The following is a 21,122-nucleotide window of genomic DNA, read 5'->3' as shown; positions in this document are numbered from 1 at the left end:
CACATCTTAATATGACACAGGACATATAGGCACTGAATCCAAGACATCACATCCTGTTTGGATCACCATAATATTTTGTGAAGATCATGCTCTGCAGAGATAAAAAAGAAACCCTCTAATGTTGGTGAAACATTTACATTTGTATTTTGAAAAAGAGAAATTGCTATATCTAGCTTTTCATACTGACCTGGCTTGAGGACAAATCTAAGCATTTTTTGTTTTGTAAGAAGTGGTGGAAATCCGTGGGCCTCCTGGTACTGTATAGCTGTGAATCATCGTTTCTCTAAATTTTCAGACCAAGGTCTATTTAGCCACAAAAAACACCCCAGAAGCAACTATTGCAATACTACTGTACTGTTGCACTGAGGAACGTGAGGAGAAGGTTTAGTTTGTTTGTTTTTTTTGACAGGATAGTGAACTGAGACAGTGCACCTAGGGAATGGAATGCTGTAAAATGTCCCACTGACAAAAAGTCAAACCAGCAACCCATGCTCATGTGTCCTGAGCGTTCAGTTCACCGGGCTGCTGGGATTTGGAAATGTGTTTTATTCCTGAACAATCCCTGCACCCCACACACTGCACGGCAACATGTCAAAACAATCATATGCATCTGAATGTCATCAAATGCACTACAGTACCTATTACTTGCCTAATATTCGGATGAGGCTGATAACTGGTGAAATTTAGCACAATCCCAGGTCAGGCTAGCGTTTACCTCCATCAGCTTTTCCTTTCAAATGTTGCATTGATGATCTTTGATGTAAATCTTAAAGCATTAAACTCTATCAAGAAAAATAGCGATAGAGATGCTGAATCCATCCCAGGATGGTAAATGATGGTGCTACAGCAGCATTTCTGTTCGTGCAAATACAGAATAAGAAGAAAGAAATAGAAACAATTTTAATAAAAATATATATCTGCATCTAAAATATCCATAAGTAAATAAATAAATAATGGTGCAATGATGCAAGAACTGTGCAAAAATAGTGAAAACAGAAACATGGTGTATATCAGTGACGTTTACCTGTGCACCTGCAGATGCAGAAAGAAGACAAGCAGATGTACAGTATTTTAATTTGACCCTCAAATTATGCAAATGATGATGTGCACTGTGTGTGTGTGTTTGCTAAATGATTTAAATGAACCAATTAGCACATAAAAGATGCTGCTGCATAATTCTGCTCTGGGTTGTAAAAGAAACTGGGCGTGGGGGCAAAATGGCAATTTCAGTAATGTAGCATAAAACAATACAAGAGCAATCAGTGATGTAATTAACTCAGCCACACTGAGGACAGCTCACCCACATATATCACAGCTGCCTCGCTCACAGACGATTACGCTTTTAAAATAGAGCATTTCATCGCTTCAGGTGGCTAAAAAGCTCAAGTCCAATTAAGTCCCAGCAACATGGATGGCTCCTGTAATGAGGACGACGCCCCGTCTGGTTGCTCTGGGCTCCTGTGTGGCCTTTCACCGGCTGTTATATTAAAATGAGAATTCTGTACACGCTTATTGGAAGCTGGAAATCACATCACATCTCTCTGTGTTTTGTTTCCTCTCCCATTACCTGGCTGCAGGTGATGCACTCTGTGCTCAACGTGGAGCGTCCTCTGATCCAGGGCCAGTTCAGGGACATTGACATGCAGCTCAAACAAGCGGAGGAGAGTCTGAACTGGAACAGCCAAGGTCTGGACACTCTGATACCAGCAGATGTAGTTCTGCAGATATTGCACTTATATGTCTTATTTCTCTTTACCGTTGAAGGGTGGGCTCAGCCATGTTACAGAAAACATATTTTTCTCACTTATTCTCATGTGTAGCCATGCAGATTTGCTGTTGTAGCCTTATGTGTCCAGATATTAAGGTATAATTATATGAGGCTTCTGGCTGCAACACAATACAAAGGATGTGTGTGAATGTCACATCTGGTGCTTTGTAAAATTACATTTAAATAACTTTTTTCAGAAATTGTCCCAGATAAGACAATAAAAGCAAAACCACTGAATTTATAGTCCACAAAATGCTTAATAATTATGTATTTATACAATGTTGTGTGTTTTTGACAGAATTATGTGGGCACATGAGACAGGTTTAGAGTTTTAGTGTTAGATTTCAGCTGCTGACAGCTCTTCTGCAACACTACATGTAATGGATGTGTTACTTTGTTATTTCCACTGCGATATAGTGCAGCAACAGCGAGGTGTATCTTGTCTCATTACTGATTAGGAGACCGCTGCTGTGCACTGAACTTATTTATGTACTTGGAGTCATGCACGGTGATAAAGAGCAGCGGGTACAGCGTGCAGGAGGTCGGCAGAAGTAATGGAGTGATTTCTGCAAATCATTGGTATCTCTGTAGCCGCTGTAATCCTCAATGTGTAGTTAGTAGCAGCAGTTGGAAACATTATCATTCTCCTGATGATAAGGAATAGATAGTTCAACATTCTGGGTGAGGTGCTCATTCACTTAGTTTAGAGCAGTGGTTCCCAGCTTTTTCCAACTTAGGGCCCACTTGAAAATGCAAAAGTCTGCTCTGATCTGCTCACGTCGCGTATGCGACTTGTCTTTGTGGCTTTATGATCAAACATTGTTTGGAACAATAACTCCACCTCCTCGTCTGTCCAGACAAAATTGTCAATTTTTGTTTGCTTCGCCATGTTTTGGTTTTGATTTTCCATTTTGCGCTACCAGGGAGAGAAGTAGAATAGAAGGAAGGTTCTACGCAGGTGCGTGGACCGTTTTTCACACTGCCGCCTGGCGTGCATACAACATCGAATTCCACAAACTTATGCACGCAGATTTCCCCCAAAAAACACTTGTCTAAACGCAGAATAAAGAGGGAGAACGCAACACCACTTATGCGTTTTCTCTTCAGATAATTTCCCTGTAAACATAGCCAAAGGCTCTATGTAGTTCCTTGTGCCGGCCTGACAGCGAGTGATCAGGTCTCACTTCCCAAGAGTCAATTCACTTCCATAGTTCACAGTTTGCTCTAGCTGTGAGTTGATTGGTATTTCAGAATACAATGAGCCTACAGACACAGAGCAGGTCTGACTCAGAGTGAAGGACAGAGCAGGTGAGGAGAAGGGAGGTGGTCAGCTGTATTTACATACAACATTTACATAATCACTGTATTTACATACAGTTGACCAAGGGTTACATGTGGTCATACGGGATAACAGGTGGATCAGAACTGTAGGAACAAAAGGCATTTTCATTCAGAGAGCTAACAGTGTAACACCTGGGGTCAACTTACAGAGGGGCAGGAGGGAGCCCAGACTGGATCAGATTAGCCACAGGTCAGGGTGTTTATAAGACAGTGATGTACTGCAGATGAACGAGGGAAGAAGAGAGAGGCTGTTGTACTGAGACAGAGGACTGCTGATGAAACAGAAGAGGTACTGTCTTTAAGGAAGTGGGACTGTGAGTGAGTGAGAGAGGGGGAGGCAGAGATAGAGTGGGACATGGTGTTACCTCAGCATTTGAAATAGTAAAATATTTTCTGTTCATCATGAAATGGGACCAAACTACAGTATGATGGAGGACATCTGTAGAGTCATTTGTCCTTCAATGTGGCCCAGGATATGCTGCTAAAAGACGGTGGACACATGGTCCAGACCACCTCTGAATGTTGTCAATGAGTCTTGGAATCGTTCACACTTCCTCACACTGACCTCTGTTCACCTGAGATGGATGGAGCAGGTCTGAACAAGTGTCAACGGTGCCACAAACTCACATTATACATATATTACATACAGTATCACTTCATCCATCCATTGTGTTTTCACTGGTGTTAGTATCACACAAGTCTTTATTCTTGGTACAGTCATGTTGAAGAGGTTGGCCATTACTGGGTGGGGCAGAACAACTGATAAATGTCAGTGAGTGATTATGTTTGGATGAAACAAGCTTGTTCAGGTGTAATCCTCTAGACAAGTCACATCCTCACTGCAGCTCTGGACTTAAAGGAGACTTTTATGTCCCTTTTCCACAAATTAAAGAAGTCCCCAGGTGTCTTAAAGACATGTCTGTGACATGCTTTGGTCAAAATACCCCAAGGATCAAACATCACAGCTCTTTTCATCCTCTCAAAACAGCCCTGTTCAGAAAAATGAAAGCAAATAAACCACTGCTTGCCCCGCCCACCCCTTCTACTGGTACAGTACCAGGTAGGGGTGGTATGGAAATTCAAAAACTAGTTGTCAGACAACAGGGGGAACAGCTCGTAAAACCACATGGATTTCAACCTAGGGAGCCTGAAAATTACAGATTTTCTGTCAATTCTCACATTTTGGGGGCCGGAAGGCAAGACAAACACCCAGATATACTGTATGTTAAAGAGCCTTCAAAAAGTGATATTTCCATTCCATTCCATGTCCCCTTTTAATCACACATGTGAGATTGACCCCAGAACAAAACAAATCAGGCCCCCATATGCTCGAGTATTATACTTTCACCATTATTTCTGTGTCTTTCTGTGGACATCCTGACATCCTTTTTCCAGCTGCTCACATAAAATATTATAGCTATATAATACAGCATGGCCTCCTATCACAGATATTTAAGACAGGACAGCAAATGATAAAAATACAATCAGCTCCATGTCGGTGCTACTGATATTTATTTGTATGAATATTGACAGATTATAATAGGAACATTGCTGCTGCTTGATATCTCTCCACCTGTGTCATGTGCGCAGTTGGTGCAGGCTTCTGCGCTGAGGGATTTCATATGAACAGAGGCTGTGCATGTTGAAGGAAAGATACAAATAAATAAGAATGGGAGTGTTGAATCATTGATACGCTTTGACTGACACGGTGCTGGCAGGCATGTTTTACTTTCTCCGACCTCAGGAGTCCCAGGGGAGCAGAGCAGAAATAAGACGAGTGTTTACTGTACCAACCAACGCTACACACACATATCTGCTCTCTGTTGTTTATGTGTGTGCAGCATATGTATTTTCTAGATATTTGTACATATGGACAGTTTGTGAGGTTTTCTGACTGTCCTAGGTTTGATCCATGAAAGGGCAAGGGTTCACATGGGTCCTTGATATCCTTGAAGGTTTGTGAATTTGAGAAAAGAACTCATGGTTTCGAAAGATTTTGAAAATGTAGACATGACATATGCTACTGAAAGTGCTTATATATTCGGTTTAAGCATAGAAATGGCTTATACACAGTCTGTGTAAGACTTTAAAGATTTCAAGATACTTTATTGTCATTGCACTGGCAAAACAACACAACAAACTTTAGTTTTGGCAACAATCCATCCATATAGCAGCATTTATAGAAGTCTACTTGAAATTAAATGTATTAAAATAACCTTGAAATAGTCAGAATAATAAATAATCCTTATCCAATTGCAACAAATTCTGATATGAAATGGGTGTTTACTATTTATGTTTATATTTTGTTGACCTTTTGCAAATTAAAGCTTCAGAGTAGGAAACCAGAGGCTGTGAAGCAGGTTATTTAACATAACTGAGACATCATCGTCAAATATGTCTTAATTGCTTTGCTAATTGTAATGCAGGATAATTGTGCTATGTGGGTGGTGGTGTTGTTTAGGAAGAATAACACGTGTTGTATGTGTTTGAGTCATATGCTTTTATTTATAGTAGATTTTATTCTTTTATTTTCTACCCTTCTTTACCACATCCTGCAGATATTTGGCAGTACATCCAGGAGCTACGAGACTCTGTCTGCGACCTGGAGAGCCGACTCCAGAGAACCAAAGACCATGTGGAGCAGATCCAGAACTGCATGAGGTCGTGGGCCAGCCCCGTGTTTGACAGGAAAGAGGGCAAAAAAGATACGCTGCTCAGTCTGGAGGACAGGGCCGAGAGGCTGGACAGGTTCTATAATCTGGTCCGGTCCTCAGGGGAAAAGATCCACTTCCTGCTGAAGGTAGCTGAGAGATGTGTGGAAAGTTGAATAGACCTCATCATATTATATGTGGTTATTATAAAATCAGTTTCTGACCTTTGTCAATGTGATGATTCAGCATCAGTGTTACTCTTCGTCCCCTCTCAGAGCAACCTGGAGCTGTTCAGAGCCGAGCCGTCCTCTGAGGAGTGGAAGGCTTATGTGGAGTATGTGGACGACATGGTCATAGACGGCTTCTTCAGCAGCATCCAGCACTCTCTCAAGTTCTTCCTGGACAACACAGGTAGGACACTCTCAGGGAGCGTTCACACCAACCTCGTTTGGTCTGGACCAAAGACTCGAAATTCGGTCCATTCAAAAGAGGTGGTCTCGGAGCTTTGGTGATGCGACTGCGTCATACACACACCTGTAGACGCAGCACACGTAGGTGATGAGGACAGGACGTCAGTATGTCATAAAAGGTTCTTTGGTGTCCTCACATTAATGCAGAGTGAAACCAGAACCGACTGGATCACATGTAGACAGTGTAGCAGAAACACCAACCCTGGTTCGGACCTTGGTTTGGACTTTCACATGTGAAAACGCCCTCAGAAACACTCTAGATTGATCTCGGGGAAGTTTGCCTCTCATTGGCCGGAACGAGCCACCCAGGGGAAGTCCCGCCTTCCTGTTGCAGTTTTCACAGTCCCCTCGGAGAAAGGAAACGACAACAGGAACCACAGATATTATCTGGAATCGGTCCAGTCGGTGAGTAGTGTTGGGCACATTACTTTGAAAAAGTAATCAGATATTTACTAGTTACTTTCCCTAAAAAGTAGCTGAGTTAGTAACAGAGTTATTCAATGATAGAAGTAACTAATTACAAGGAAAGTAACTATTGCATTACTTTTTTATAAAATGCTCAAATATGTCAAATGACTTGGACTTCCCTCCCTAACCCTGTTTATCTAACTACTGCGCTAACCAACTCACTCAGTATTCCTCTACAGACAGACTCTGCGATGCGCTGTATCACTCCGCCTGAGCTGTTTAAATCAGTGGCATGTGGAAGAGGCGGAGTGATGCAGCGCGTCGCAGAACCTGCCTGTGTGGAGGAATGCAGTGGTTGGTTGCGTTGGTTAATTCCAGTTAAATGGCTTTTTCCGACCAGTTAATGAACTGAAGAAAAGTGTATATAACGTCCTACACTTAAAAAGGTGTATTATTTTCTGATGGGACTTCTTGAGTTAAGTAACGGCGCAACGGTGCATTTTATTATCACAACGGCGTTGTAAAGGAGGAAACAGTAACTTTTTTGATTAAAAAGTAGTGCAGTGAGTAGCACCATTATTTTAAATGCCGTTATTCCCATCACTACTGGTGAGCGAGACTAGAAACACTCGCACTTTACTACGTGCGGTGCTGTGGTGATGCTGATAGCGTTACTACGGCTCCCTCGGTGCCAGAATGTTCCCGCCAACCCTGGATGTACTGTAGTACACATTCAGCTCCCCTCACTCCTCTGACTCCACTATAAACTGAAAAACATCATTTCCCAGCCAGCACGGACTTGGAATGCCTCTTAGCAACACGTCCTCAGGGCGTTTGAAGTCAATTGGGTGTCCGCCTGTATTGGCTGTGGACGTGAAATAGTTCTGGACTTGCTTGCTGGCAGGAGTTTTGTCAACCGCTTTAGATGAACTGGGATGTGGTTCAAGATGTAATGGATTGTTGCCAGGCTGCCACTGTGGCCACTAGTTCTCCTCCTTGTTTTTTCACCTCCTTCCTGCCTCTGTCCTTCCTCCTTGTGTTGCTTCAAAATGTCTTTGATGATCAGGAGGCTTTCTGAACGTGAACTGAGCGCGATAAGAGCAGAATAAAGCTTCAGCACCTCCTCCTATAGTATTTCTTCAAAAGATTATCTTTTATAAACTGAAAATATTTCACAAGATCTGGAGCCCATGCACAGAATTTCAAAGCTGCGCACATTATTATGCTTCTGTGGTGGCTGCTGCCAGAGCTCCATAGGTATTAAGTTGTGCGTCATTCTTTTCGTCCCATTCTTGTGAACATGATATCTCAGTAACACCTTGACGGAGCCTCTTCAAAAATATGAACGTTAACTAGGATTCAAGGATTAATGTGATGAAACTACATACAAAGTTTTGATAAACCCACTGTTGAACGGACAAAGCAAGCTCCAGTCAGCCTGACATTTACCATCCTTAAACCTCTCAGGACCAAACCAGAGCAAAAGGCAGAATGAACACTGGACTTATAATTAATCACTAACTGGAAACATCTGTTGTGCTGTGTTAGCCTGTGTGACTAAACCTTATTTTGTTAATGAATTAATGTTCCTGTTTATACTGTGTTAAAGTATTATTCCTTTTTTGAGGTCAAGATAATACAGAAAATATAAGTGTAGCATCCATTGAGTCTGAGAGTCCCTGTTTTTAATGAAAACTGTATAGTAAACATTTATTTCATTAGGTTTAAACGAACAGATAAACACAATGAGTTTATTTCTTACTTTCTTGATAACCATTTTAATTAATAATGAATACTAATGTTATTACTAATATTTTGGATGTTAATCTCCCTCTGAGGAACACACTCAGTTAAAGTGGCAAACAAGGTGAAATAGACTGAAAAACAGAGGTAAGAAGAGAGTGAAGGGATGAAGGGTCATGCAGCAGAGATGGTTGGTGTTGCAGGTCATGTTTGACCTCACTTACATTGGAAGTGTTTCTAGTGTTTCTAATTTTTTTGTTTGTTGGCCATAGACCAGAGAGCCGGTGTAGCCCCTCTGTTCGAGGCTCAGCTGGACCTGAAGGTTCCTGACATGGTCTTCAGTCCCTCCCTGGACTTTGGGTCTGGAGACAGTCTCTTTGAGGTGGTGGAAAGCCTCATCAACGATGTGTTCAGAATGTCCTCACTGGTGCCTCGCCTCGCCCAGCACACCACCTTTCCCCACTACCAGGTACTGTTGGTCCACACACAGCTCCAACATCTACACTTCACCTCCAGCTCTAACATCTAAACTGGCTGGTGACTGGTTTCTCCTCAGGCTGACATGGAGGACATGGCCGACCTGGCAGACATGCGTCATCTCCTCATGGAGCGCGTGCAGGGCGTCATGGCGACGTGCTGCGAGTTTCGCAACTCCTTAGAGAGCTACAGCTATCTGTACGTGGACGACAGGAAGGAGTTCATGCGTCAGTTCCTCCTCTACAGCCACGTTCTCACCAGCCAGGAGATGGAGGTCCATGCTGAGGAGGGAGTCCCAGAGAGCCCACCAACTCTGGAGAACTTTAAGGAGCAAGTAGACAAGTAGGTATTCAAACAGAGACCAGGAATTTATTTTTTTGCACTCTGGAATCATATCCAACTTGGTGACTGAATTTTTTTTTTGTCTTCTTAGGTATGAGAAGATCTATGAAGAGGTGCAGGGTCTGGAGCCAGTGCATGTGTTCCATGGGTGGATGAGGGTTGATGGGCGAAGCATGAAGAGTGCCTTACTCAACGTCATCAAGAAGTGGAGTTTCATGTTCAAACAGCACTTAATGGACCATGTGACCAAGAGGTGAGACCACATTTACAGTAATATACTCTGAAGTTGTGCTCATCTGATGCACATTCCTGTCAGAGCTCTTTTCGAGGCAAATGCAGAGACTGCTTGCTGAAAAACTGCCCCTGTCTCGTAATGTTCTGTTATTATCTCATAGCGTGGTGAATGTGCAGGTCACAACTTGTCCACCAGAGCGTTTTGGAGTTGTTGGATTGTGTATTTGATGAGTTTGATGAGGGAAACCAAGAAATTCCATTAGCCTCCGTAGCGTAGCTCTGAGCAGCTCGCGTCTCTGCTCTGCTGTTCTAAAAATAGCTTGCACCGCCAATTAAAGGAAATTAACCTACTGTACTGCGATGACTATAGGGATTATGGCAATGGGCCAATATGCCAAAATGTTGAACAATCGCTACTGAGTTTGTTAGCCTTCCCTCCACTACATCTGCCACACCTGTTGGATGCTGAGCCCCAAATTTGTACCATTCCTTCCATCTAACATGTACAACCTCTCTGATGACATCCTGTGGGCTTACAGCTGATTGAGTTGTACCACTCATAACTAAATTGAGAAAATGCTCTCTCTGATCATCATGGCTGTCGTTCCTCAGTCTGTCAGACCTGGAGGAGTTTGTCAGCGTGGCCGCGGTTGGCCTGGGCCAGCGTGTGGAGGAGGGCGACTACGGTGGCCTGGTGGTGGTCATGGGTCACCTATTGGCTGTAAAAGAACGACAAACCACCACGGACGCCATGTTTGAGCCTCTGCAGAAAACCATCACCCTGCTGAAGGTGTACGAGCAGGAGCTTCCTGATGTGGTCTACAAACAGTTGGAGGTGAGGACTGATGCTCAGTGGCTTCACATTACTTTTACCAGCATGTGTGTGTTCCTGTGTTTCTTCCAGCTGCGACGGAGCCATTCCTCTTACTTTCCCTTCGTGTCGTCCTCTGCCTCGTCTCTGTTCCGTATTCTTCCCTCTGGTCATTCGTCATCTGTCACTTCTGCCCTCCTTGTTTTTCCGTCCTCCTCTTTATCTCCATCTCTCTGTAACATTCTGTTTATCTACCTATCTGTCTGTCTGTCTGTAGGAGTTGCCAGAGAAGTGGAACAATGTGAAGAAGCAGGCGGTGTTGGTCAAACAACAGGTGGCGCCGCTGCAGGGCATTGAGGTGGCCAGCTTGCGTCGGAAGTGTGCGTCATTCGATGTGGAGCAACACACCTTCAGGGAGCAGTTCCGCAACAAAGGGCCCTTCAGGTACGACAAATATCGATTTTTTTTCCCTCCAAGAATTTGATTAGAAACAATTCACTTCCATTAACACACATGATTACAATTTTAAGCACCATATAAACACTACATGAATGGCACAATGGAGCGTCTATTCCCGTAGTTGTCAATAACTCATATGAAGCATCTGTTACTGGTGTGTAAACAGTGAGTGACTGATGGCCCAATGTAGCTGTAATCATGACAATCATAGTGTAAATGATGACAAACATCAGGACTAAGTGATGTGTTCTGTCTGTGTGTGGAGCGCCCCTCTTAAATCACAGCGCAGAATTTACAAATAACAAGCAGCTCTTCTTTATAATCAGCTGATTAAAGTGAGTGTGTGTATGTGTTCCATCTGTTGGAATTGTTTAAATGGAAACATCTGAAAACAATGTAATCCGAGTGATGAGAGTCAAAAACAGTAAATTTGCCGCTTGAAAAGATAAACAATGAGCTGAAGCTCACTAGAAAGCTCAGTAAAACAAAATGAATGTCACACTTCCCACCCTGTTAACACAGAAACCAGGACTTCTACATTTCCCTAACGCACCAGAACAGGTCTGTCACTGATTCACTGCTTGGTGATATAACACAATTCGTCTGTGTTTGAGTTCCCCTGCTGGCAGTTTCTCTTTTCAAAAGCATTTAGTGAAAAGAAGCAGCAACTTGGAAACTTTGTCTTTTTCTCTATAGTAAAATGTGTTCATTAAGAATAAACTCATTCAAGCAAATTATCTCCATCAGAACATGACCTGTCACTCACAGTGAAGACAGTGAAGAGGAAGTATTAATTTATAACTATAATTAAAAATTAGGGGTTTGTATTGGCAAAAGTGTGGCGTGATAATGTATTTTCCTTTTTTGACTGTGCTAAGTTGACTAATGCTTGAGTACCTATGTGATGAGCCAGAGACCGGTACTCTCACAAGATGAAGCTGAACGACTGCTGCCAACCAGCAGTCAGAGTTTCGAATGCAACACAAAAATGAACCATCGCCGTGAATGTTTGCTCAGGGCTTCAGACAAACCTTTTTTGTATATTTTTTGGCTTTTGATTTTATTTGATAGCACACAGTATAGATAGACAGGAAAGGGGGAGGCAGAGAGAGGGGGAATGACATGCACGAAAGGTCTGCCCGACGCGGGATTTGAACCGGGGACGCCTGCGTTGAGGACTGTAGCCTCTACATGGGGCGGCCGCCTTAACCACTGCGACCGCCCCAGATAGGAGCACAGAGGCGCCTAACTTAAAATGGAAGTGTGCAAGTGGAAAGTTTAGCGGCGCACACTGTAAACCGACTTGTGTTGTTCACAGCCAGCTGCAGGGTTTTAAGCTCCTCAAGCAGGCCAGGTGGATCCTGTTCCATGATCAGGGCCTGGGTGGAGCTGTAGGGGAGCAGAGAGAGAGAAACACGGCCGGACCCCTTTTGGCCGTAACATCTGCTTATCTGCCTAACAACTCATGTATTATGTGTTATAAGCCAGTGGTTCTCAAAGTGGAGTCCAGGGACCCCCAGGGGTCCTTGAAAGGGTTCAAGGGGGTCCCCAACTTTTTCTCAAAATTGTATCACTTTCTGGAAAAAAATGTAATGTTACATTAGATTTAATTTTTCCCCCGAAATTTCTCTAATTTTGTGTATTTCTGGTGTTCTCTTCCAAATTTTGTCCAATGGGGGGTCCGTGGTCTAATTTGTGTCAGTTAAGGGGTCCTTGATGTAAAAAGTTTGAGAACCACTGTTATAAGCAATTGATAAATAGTCATACACTGCTGCTTTGACTGTAAATTCTCAGTAGTGGCACTTTGAATGGAGTTGTCCAGCGCCAGTCAGTCAGTCAGTCAGTCAGTCAGTCAGTCAGTCAGTCAGTCAGTCAGTCAGCTTTTTTCTTGGTGACTAAGTTCATCTTACACCTTTAAAGAGATGAAACTGTCACTCTGCTCATCTTCTCACTGTCACTCTGCTCATCTTCTCACTGATAATAGAGAAGTGTTATCTTGAGGCGCTCACATCCGACAAGGCTAATTGAATCTCAATGTAATGATAATTAATTCATAGGTAGAGATGCTTCGTCATAACGTCTAATTGTCAGATTAGTTATGTGTATAATTGGTCTCTTAATAACCTGGTGATTATTTTCCCATTAATGTCATGGAAAGTCATTGTTAATTGTCACAGTGTGCAGTTAGGTCTGGTGTCGCTGCAGGCGAATCAGGCTTGGCAAAACTGCAGCCTTTCATTGTCTAAACACAGTCTGACTCATACTGGGGTTGCACAAATGTGTGTGTGTGTGTATTTTGATGGTTGCCTGCGTGCTCTCGTGCATCCGTCCAGGTTTGACAGCGAGAGCCCCCACCAGATGTTGGATACGTTCCACTTGCAGATCCAGGAGCGGGAGGCGGTGATGGCCTCCCTGGTGGAGTCTGCCAGCCTGTTCGAGGTCACCGTCTCCGAGTACAAACAGCTTCGACAATGCAGGTAGAGCCCAAAGCTGGAAGGAGAAAGCATCACGCTCCTGTGCCAAATTTGAAACTAATGAGCCGCTGTGGCAGAGACACTCTTTTACATTCACAGTCGGCGTCTAAAGCGCCTCTGTTTTCACGCTGCTTTAAATTTGCTTTGTCCTCTCTCCTTCGTCCCCGAGGCGCGAGGTGGGCCTGCTGAAGGAGCTGTGGGACATGATCGCCATGGTGGAATCGAGCATGGCCGCCTGGCGGACGACTCGTTGGAGGGAGATCCACGTGGAGGACATGGAGCAGGAGTGCAAACATTTCTCTAAAGATATCCGGAGCCTGGATAAAGAGGTGAGGGAGGGGGGAAGGAGACGGATGGATGGTGGATGGATGTTTAACACATCTTACAGGGAGGAAAGTCAAGGCTGGAAAAAAGGGTAGTCAGGAAAAATTAATCTTGAAACACTGACATGAATAAATAACTTCAAACTGTGATTGACCATTCACTGAACTGCTCTCCCTTCAAAGCCTTAGTAAATCTAACTAGGTGTGGCAGGCCTGCCAAGCCTGGGATCTCTCCACATGTTTAAGCAGTGTGCAGTGGACTGTAGTCAGAAAAATACCCTGCACTTACAGGAGTCAACACACTGAGATCTGTTTTTAAAAGCTACAAAAACACCAGTATTGAGAAGCCGTGAATGCCTGGAGTTAAAACTGATGTTGGCAGCTCTGTCCTGCTCTTTGTTTTATCTGGGGGAGTTTACGCTTTAATGACCCCAGACAATGTCACGTAGAGTAGAATAGAATTCCTTTATCGTCACTGTACAGTGAAGCACAACACAAATTGGATGCATCCTCTCTCAGGTAAAAGTAATATAACAAAACGTAATATAAAAATATAAAAAGTAATATACAAATATACTGTAGATGTAGTACAAATCTAGTCCCACCTGTGCAAATACAGCAAACATAAGCAAGTGATTTCACTTTGTGCAGGAGATTTCACATTATAAGGGGTGTACCTCGTGTGCTCAGCCTGATGGTGGGTGGGGGGCTCTGTCCTCTGTGGATCTTACTTTTCCAGGTGGATTGTGGCTGCTAGATAATTTCAGCTGTTAAACATATGGGTTAGTTATCCCTAAAAGTATTTTACATACAGGTGTGTAGGCCTATCTACAGCATTAGTATTGAATAGCTCTACACTCAAGTAGAAATATGCATTGCTGCATCGTAGTCAAACACAGAAGAATAAATACGACTAAGATTAAAGGGGACATATTATTGAAACATCACTTTTTGAAGGCTCTTTAACATACAATATATTTAGGTGTTTGTCTTGCCTCCCGGCCCCCAAAATGTTAGAATTGACAAAAAAATCTGTAATTTTCAGCCTACCTAGGTTGAAATCCATGTGGTTTTTATGAGCTGTTCCTCCAGTTGTCTTCCAGTGATATCAGTATTTTTCCACCACCCCTACCTGATAACAGTAGAAGGGTTGGGGGGGGGGCAAACAGTGGTTCATGTGCATAAAAAGCGTCCCCCAACCTTTTTTGGCTCGTGACCCCAAATTGACATCACAAATCTCAGGCGACCCCGTGGCTGTCAATCAAGATCAAGATGCTCAATTTATATTAAGTTAAAGTGTAGAATACAGGTGTTTAAGATTGTGTGTGTGGTGTCTGTACTGCTAATTTTAAAAAGAATAATAATTAGTTAATTTTTTAAAAAATCATTTACTAGACCTTTCAGCGGACCCCATTTGAATTCCAGGCGGCCCCACATGGGGTCCCGACCCCAAGGTTGAAAAACACTGATTTAAAGGGACAGGCACTGCTGAACAGGGCTGTTTTGAGATGATGAAAAGAGCTGTGATGTTTGATCCTTGGGGTATTTTGACCAAAACATATCACAGACATGTCTTTAAGATTTAATACTAAATTGCAGCTTCTGGTTCCTGTTCTCTGTCCAAATCCTGTCTCCTGATCGTTGGCCCTTGTCTCCTGTAGGTCAGAGCATGGGAGGCCTACACTGGTTTGGACAGCAGGGTAAAGAACCTCCTCACCTCCCTCCGTGCCGTGGCCGAGCTCCAAAACCCGGCCATACGAGCCCGACACTGGCACCAGCTGATGGCTGCTACCGGAGTCCGCTTCACCATGGACCAGGTGAGAGATGACATCACTGTGAAGTCTGTGGCTGAGTGTTGTCATGGTGTTGTTTCTATTAGCACAGTTACAGCAGCTTTTTCACATTTGATATAAGCAGTGATGCTAACAGTGCAGCACTGGTTTAAGAGAGAGCATCAAGAGGGACACACATACACACACACTCCAGTTATTTTCCTATTTTCTTCCCCAGCTCTGTTGGACCTTATAGCAGCTGCTTCAGTCACCTATAGAAAAGTAACAAGAGGAGAAAACTTTTAATCCTTTAGCACCAGCCTCCCTCTAAAGGCAAATACTAAAACAAGTGAATTACTTTTTTCCATTAGACAGTGTCCATGAACATTTATCTCAAGTTGCAAGTATATGCAACCAGACAACCTGGATTTGATGGCATATTTTTTTTATATAGTTTTAGGAATTCTACACACATATAAAGGGAATACAAGAGCTGTTTATTTAACTTCATAATGTGTCATTGTTTTAAGATAATCTCTGAACTGAGACATTAAAGACTCATATTTGAGCCACCTGCAGGCACTGAGTTACCACAGTAATATCAATCATTTCCTGCTGGTGGCATTGTATTTGGTGATGGAGGTCTAACAGTGTAACAGAGTGTCCCTGTCAAACTAAAACCAGTAGTCACACCTGTAATACAGTTGCATGCCTCCATGTCTCCTGGGTTTCCCATTATTTTGCAGGCTGCTGCTTTGTTTCCCTTTTTCACTCTAAAACTGGAGAAAACTAAAATAATACACTGATATTGATTCAAATATTGCAAATGATTGTTTCATGTTTAACTTTATGTATTTTAGAGATCATTTAAGTGTGAGAGCTACGGATGGAAATTAGCTTTGAGCTAAATCCGGCATACATGACGTGATGTGTGTTCATTAATGTGCATTGTCCTCGTCAAATAAACAATAAAATGAAATGAAAAAAATGGTGAGAGAGATGTGAGATTGTTTTGGAATCTCCGGTTGCTATGGATACGGTACGTCTTCTGTGGGTGCATTTATGGCTTCTTTGTGTGTGTGTGTCTGTGTGTGCGGGGTGCACTTCGCAGAGGTTCATAAAGGTGTATTGTCTTGAAATTTCCGACCAAGTTGCGGAGTTTACTTTCATCAACTTACCAACTGGAGCTTTAATACCGCGGTTAATAGTGAAAATCAGTAATTGTGACATCGCTGTAATGCAGCCTATACCAGGTGTGGGTGAAGTGCTGACGTGGTTTTTTTGTGAACAGGAGACCACTCTGGCCGACCTGCTGCAGCTCAACCTGCACTGCTTTGAGGAGGAAGTGAGAGGGATCGTGGACAAGGCGGTGAAAGAGATGGGGATGGAGAAGGTTCTCTCTGAGCTCAACTCCACGTGGACCGGTACAGCAAGGCACTCGCTCTCAGAGTTTTCCATCTTGCCGTCATGTGAGCGGTTAACCCAGAGTAGTCCCGTCCCCCCTCTCCAGGTATGCAGTTCCAGTACGAGCCACACCACCGCACCCGGGTGCCGCTGCTGCGCACGGACGAGGAGCTGATCGAGACGCTGGAAGACAACCAGGTCCAGCTGCAGAACCTCATGTCGTCCAAGCACGTCGCCCACTTCATGGACGAGGTGTCGTCGTGGCAGAGCAAGCTGTCCGTGGCCGACTCCGTCATCTCCATCTGGTTCGAGGTGCAGCGGACGTGGACCCACCTGGAGAGCATCTTCATCGGCTCCGAGGACATCCGCTCACAGCTGCCTGAGGTCACACAGGAACACCTACACACTCACACGCGCTTAATTACTGCTCTTTCAGGTGACACACTCAGGCCTTAACCTGCCATATGAGCGCAGATAGCATGACTGTTAATGGATGTTAATTAAGAATGCACTAATTAGCCCACACCTCCGGTTTAGGAGCTGAGATTACACACCTTTTTAATTGCTCTCACGATGTTTGGGCTGCACTTGAACCCAGATGTTTGCACTTAAACCTGTGATTCTGCTCTCTCTCCCTCTCCCTCTCCCTCTCCCTCTCTCTCTCTCTTTCTCTCTTTCCTGTGGGAACCTAAACTCCCTGGTCCCCTCCCTCCCTCCACCTGAAACCCTCTGCAGGACTCCAAGCGCTTTGAGGGAATTGATTCAGTTTTCAAAGAGCTGGTGAATGCCCTGCACCAAACGCCCAACGTGATAGAGGCCACCAATAAACCGGGCCTGTTTGCTAAACTGGAGGACATTCAGAGCAGGTGAGAGCTGGCTCCACGAGGCTCAGTGATATTCTGTGTCCTTCTTCACACTGACCTTCCCTCACACAGATACTCACGTCTGAGTCTAGACTTGCCATGAAACTAAAATAGTTCAAATTGTAGAGAATTCTTAAGGTTGTTCACATGCACAGAAATATTTGCTGATACACACACATACAGTACTGTAACATTATTTTTTTTTAACCAAACAAGTCAGTGCAACATATGCACAGCAGATATATTTACATTGGAGTGAACAAAAATATGCTCACAAAACAGGAAACTAAAAAAGAAAATTGCAGAAAAAAATAGAAAAACTCTGCCTCTTCCTCTCTCTGCAACGTCTTCCATTGTTGTTGTAAAAAAAAAAGGAAAGAAATATGCTCACCTGTGGTCTTTTAGTGCTCACTTACAGATTGAAGTGCTAACAATTAACCCTTGAGGTGTTTGACCAGGTGGCTCATACAGTTTATTGCTCATGTAGTGTCATTATGAATGGCAGTGTTTTGAAATGGCAAGCATGTGACTTTATGTCAGATTGTTGTCTAATGCAGAGAACTGTGTTCAGTGCCATTTTGAGTTGCAAAATGTGTGTAAAGCAGAAAATGTTTAAAGTTTTGGAGACTTGAGAAGAGGTTCTGCTCTCTGTGTGTCAGTTTATATGTATCTGTGCTATGGATGTCATTTTAGTGCGTTAGCAATTGGAAAAAACTGTAATGTCCAAGGGGCTTGGGACCGTTCCCAGGATGTGAACGGATGATTATTACAATAATAATAACGTGAGTTCAAAGTAGATTTTCAGGTTTTTATAGGTAGGTTTTCTAAGTGGCAGGTGTGCACGGTATAAACACTAACCACCGTCTGAACTCACCCTCATTTATAACCAATGAAGAATTATCATGCAGCCTAACAGATCATTGTGACTCTGGTGTTGGCTGCTGTCCAATCTGATAATTGGACTGATGCGATCGATGCTTTGGGACTGTCTAGTTATTCTTTTTGCATTTAAGGTAATAGGTATTAAGACTGAGGTATTTTGTGGCTGGAATTGTATTTGATGACACTGTGACCGGGCTGTGGCTCACCAGCTTTTGAAGCTTCATTTTCCCTCATTGCCATTCGCAGGGTGTTTGCGTACTTGTAATCTGTCTGAAATAAATGAAATGAAATGTGTGACACTGTGTTGTTTCTCTGCAGGCTGTCTCTGTGTGAAAAAGCTCTGGCAGAATATCTGGACACCAAGCGTCTGGCCTTCCCCAGGTTTTACTTCATCTCCTCGGCCGATCTGCTGGACATCCTCTCTAATGGGACCAACCCACATCAGGTGGCTTCACTTTACTTTTTTTTTTTTTATTGCCGGAGGTGCAGCAATGAATCTTTGGCTTGGCTCTCTCTCTGTGCAGGACTTTTCTGCTTCTTTGCTGTTGTTGCCTTGTGCAGTTCCCTCAGCGTCCACACAGGGGCAATCTCGGTCGTAGTTTGGCAGCCGGCTCCAGCCTCCATCACCAGGACGTTGTCTTTTACATTTCCAGGGAATAAATCTCTGTTAAGCACAACTTTCCTCTGAATATCTCAGAGAGGATGTGAGCTGGCATGCAGCATAACGTGGATCCTACACCTCTGAACCGCAATAATGAAACGTTATTTATTTGTGCGACGGTGAAGAAAAATACCCGTCGGACCATGAGCCCACTGTAAATTGAGTCTGACCTTAATGTGTGTGTGTGTGTGTGTTTGTTCAGGTACAGAAGCATCTGTCTAAGCTGTTTGACAACATGGCTAAGATGCAGTTTGAAGCAGATGGAGAGGGGAATCCTTCTAAAACTGGTCTGGGCATGTACAGCAAAGAGGAGGAATACGTCCCCTTCAATCAGGCCTGTGACTGCACCGGCCAGGTAACACACACCTGCTGGGGAACTGGGATGCCTTAACGGGGTTCCCACTCTTTTCTTTTAATCATTTCCCAGGACTTTTCCAGGACATTTTCAGCTGCTACAGTCTGAGAGACATACTATTAGGCCTTACACATCGCCCCGTCCCATTCATGCTTTGGAGAATTTATAGTTTGACAGTTGTACTTTCTTTTGTACATTCAACCAGTTTGTTTTTATATTTATTTCATCTCCCTCACCCCCATACGTTTGATTTAAAGATGTGCAACCTACAGTACAGTATGGCTCTAACTTATCTATGAAATAATATCTTACGTGCTCAGAAATTAAGACAAATTTATCATGTTGTTTTTGGTTTTAAACCACACCTAAAACAGCTCTCTTTTCTCGACGGGCACATCTTTGGAAAAGAAATCCTTAGTCGGGTCTGAAGAAGTCAAATAGAGCTCTGGTAGCTCATGTCACCATGTGATAATTAATTTTCCAGGACAACTCAAGCTTTTCCGGGACATTTTACCCTTTTTCTCAATTTTCATGTGTTTTCCATGACTAGATAGTTGGTCAACTATTTTCTAGGTTTCCCAGGACGTGTGGGAACCCTGCTTAACTTCTATACGGACTGAGCTAAATGCTCATTTCCACATTTCTTATCTTCATCTTCATCAGTCTCAGTGAATCCACAGACGTGGTACTGTAGATGAACAGATGAGAGAATTCTCTTACCTGCTGTTTTCTGTGATGGAAAAGACACTGAGGGAAAAGCACGCAGCAAATACAGATATTCTAACACACAATAAAGGTTATAAATGAAATTGAGACTGTCGATGCCCCTGGGGTTTTGCATATCAAAGCCCATAAATCCATTAATTTTCCATTACATCCCATAGTATTTGCCTGACTCCACATCCACTCTAATGCTTATTAATGACCTCATTAGGGTCCATTGATAAGAAAGCCCGTTGGTGCTCACTTGATAGACAGAGCAATGTTTTTCTTCATTTGTATTCATGACACTGTTTTTGGGTTTTGTTTTCTCATATGTGTGTGTGTGTGTGTAAGGTGGAGGTGTGGCTGAACCGGGTGCTGGACACCATGCGTTCCACAGTTCGCCACGAGATGACGGAAGCTGTGGCGGCTTACGAGGACAAACCCAGAGAGCAGTGGCTGTTTGAGTATCCAGCTCAGGTAAACACGCTCTGCGGGGATGAAACCAGATTGAACTGTTTCTCTCTGAGATATTTCAGTCCAGTGCACACACTCTGCTAAAGCCTCACACACACATTGACTATCTCTGCCTGACATCACTGGTTTGCATGTGGCTTTTACCAGTTGTAGGTAAAAATTCAGTTGCTGGGTTGCGTTCCACTTACGGAGCAAATCTTCCCTTCTGTTCATTTATCGTCCGATGTTCCAAAATGTTCCATAATCTGTGACCATCAGTTTCTGAGCCGCCACAGATTAGAGTAGCAGATACCAACACATGAAGTGGGTGTGATTTCTAGATACAGTGGATACACACACAACTTGGCAACAGATTCTGTTTGGATAACAGGCAACATTTATCACTATTTGAAACTACAGGCTGCTGAAGTCCAGGATATGGCCTTGAAAAAAGATGGAATTCTGTATCCAGGTCACAGACAATCACTGACACTGAGATGCCAGCCAGGCTAGAGGGGTCTCCACC

The 21,122-nt window shown here is 43.5% G+C and overlaps 1 protein-coding gene across 1 annotated transcript in view; it reads left to right on the top strand.

Moving 5' to 3' along the window:
- Nucleotides 1-21,122, top strand: part of dnah9 (dynein, axonemal, heavy chain 9) — a 186,307-nt gene that overhangs the window by 19,717 nt on the left and 145,468 nt on the right. The window contains exons 14-30 of the mRNA XM_085760635.1: nt 1,578-1,686; nt 5,668-5,909; nt 6,036-6,171; nt 8,654-8,850; nt 8,938-9,200; nt 9,292-9,453; nt 10,047-10,269; nt 10,523-10,689; nt 13,038-13,181; nt 13,348-13,507; nt 15,163-15,318; nt 16,565-16,697; nt 16,784-17,061; nt 17,413-17,543; nt 18,741-18,867; nt 19,286-19,438; nt 20,495-20,620. Of these exons, the coding sequence (XP_085616761.1) occupies nt 1,578-1,686; nt 5,668-5,909; nt 6,036-6,171; nt 8,654-8,850; nt 8,938-9,200; nt 9,292-9,453; nt 10,047-10,269; nt 10,523-10,689; nt 13,038-13,181; nt 13,348-13,507; nt 15,163-15,318; nt 16,565-16,697; nt 16,784-17,061; nt 17,413-17,543; nt 18,741-18,867; nt 19,286-19,438; nt 20,495-20,620 (2,907 nt within the window). The remainder of the gene's footprint in view (nt 1-1,577; nt 1,687-5,667; nt 5,910-6,035; nt 6,172-8,653; nt 8,851-8,937; nt 9,201-9,291; nt 9,454-10,046; nt 10,270-10,522; nt 10,690-13,037; nt 13,182-13,347; nt 13,508-15,162; nt 15,319-16,564; nt 16,698-16,783; nt 17,062-17,412; nt 17,544-18,740; nt 18,868-19,285; nt 19,439-20,494; nt 20,621-21,122) is intronic.

Source organism: Trachurus japonicus, chromosome 19 (assembly GCF_045865225.1).
Source record: "Trachurus japonicus isolate A0001 chromosome 19, Traja_1.0".
In the NCBI taxonomy this organism is placed as follows: Eukaryota; Metazoa; Chordata; class Actinopteri; order Carangiformes; family Carangidae; genus Trachurus; species Trachurus japonicus.
This window is presented reverse-complemented; position numbering and strand designations above follow the sequence as displayed.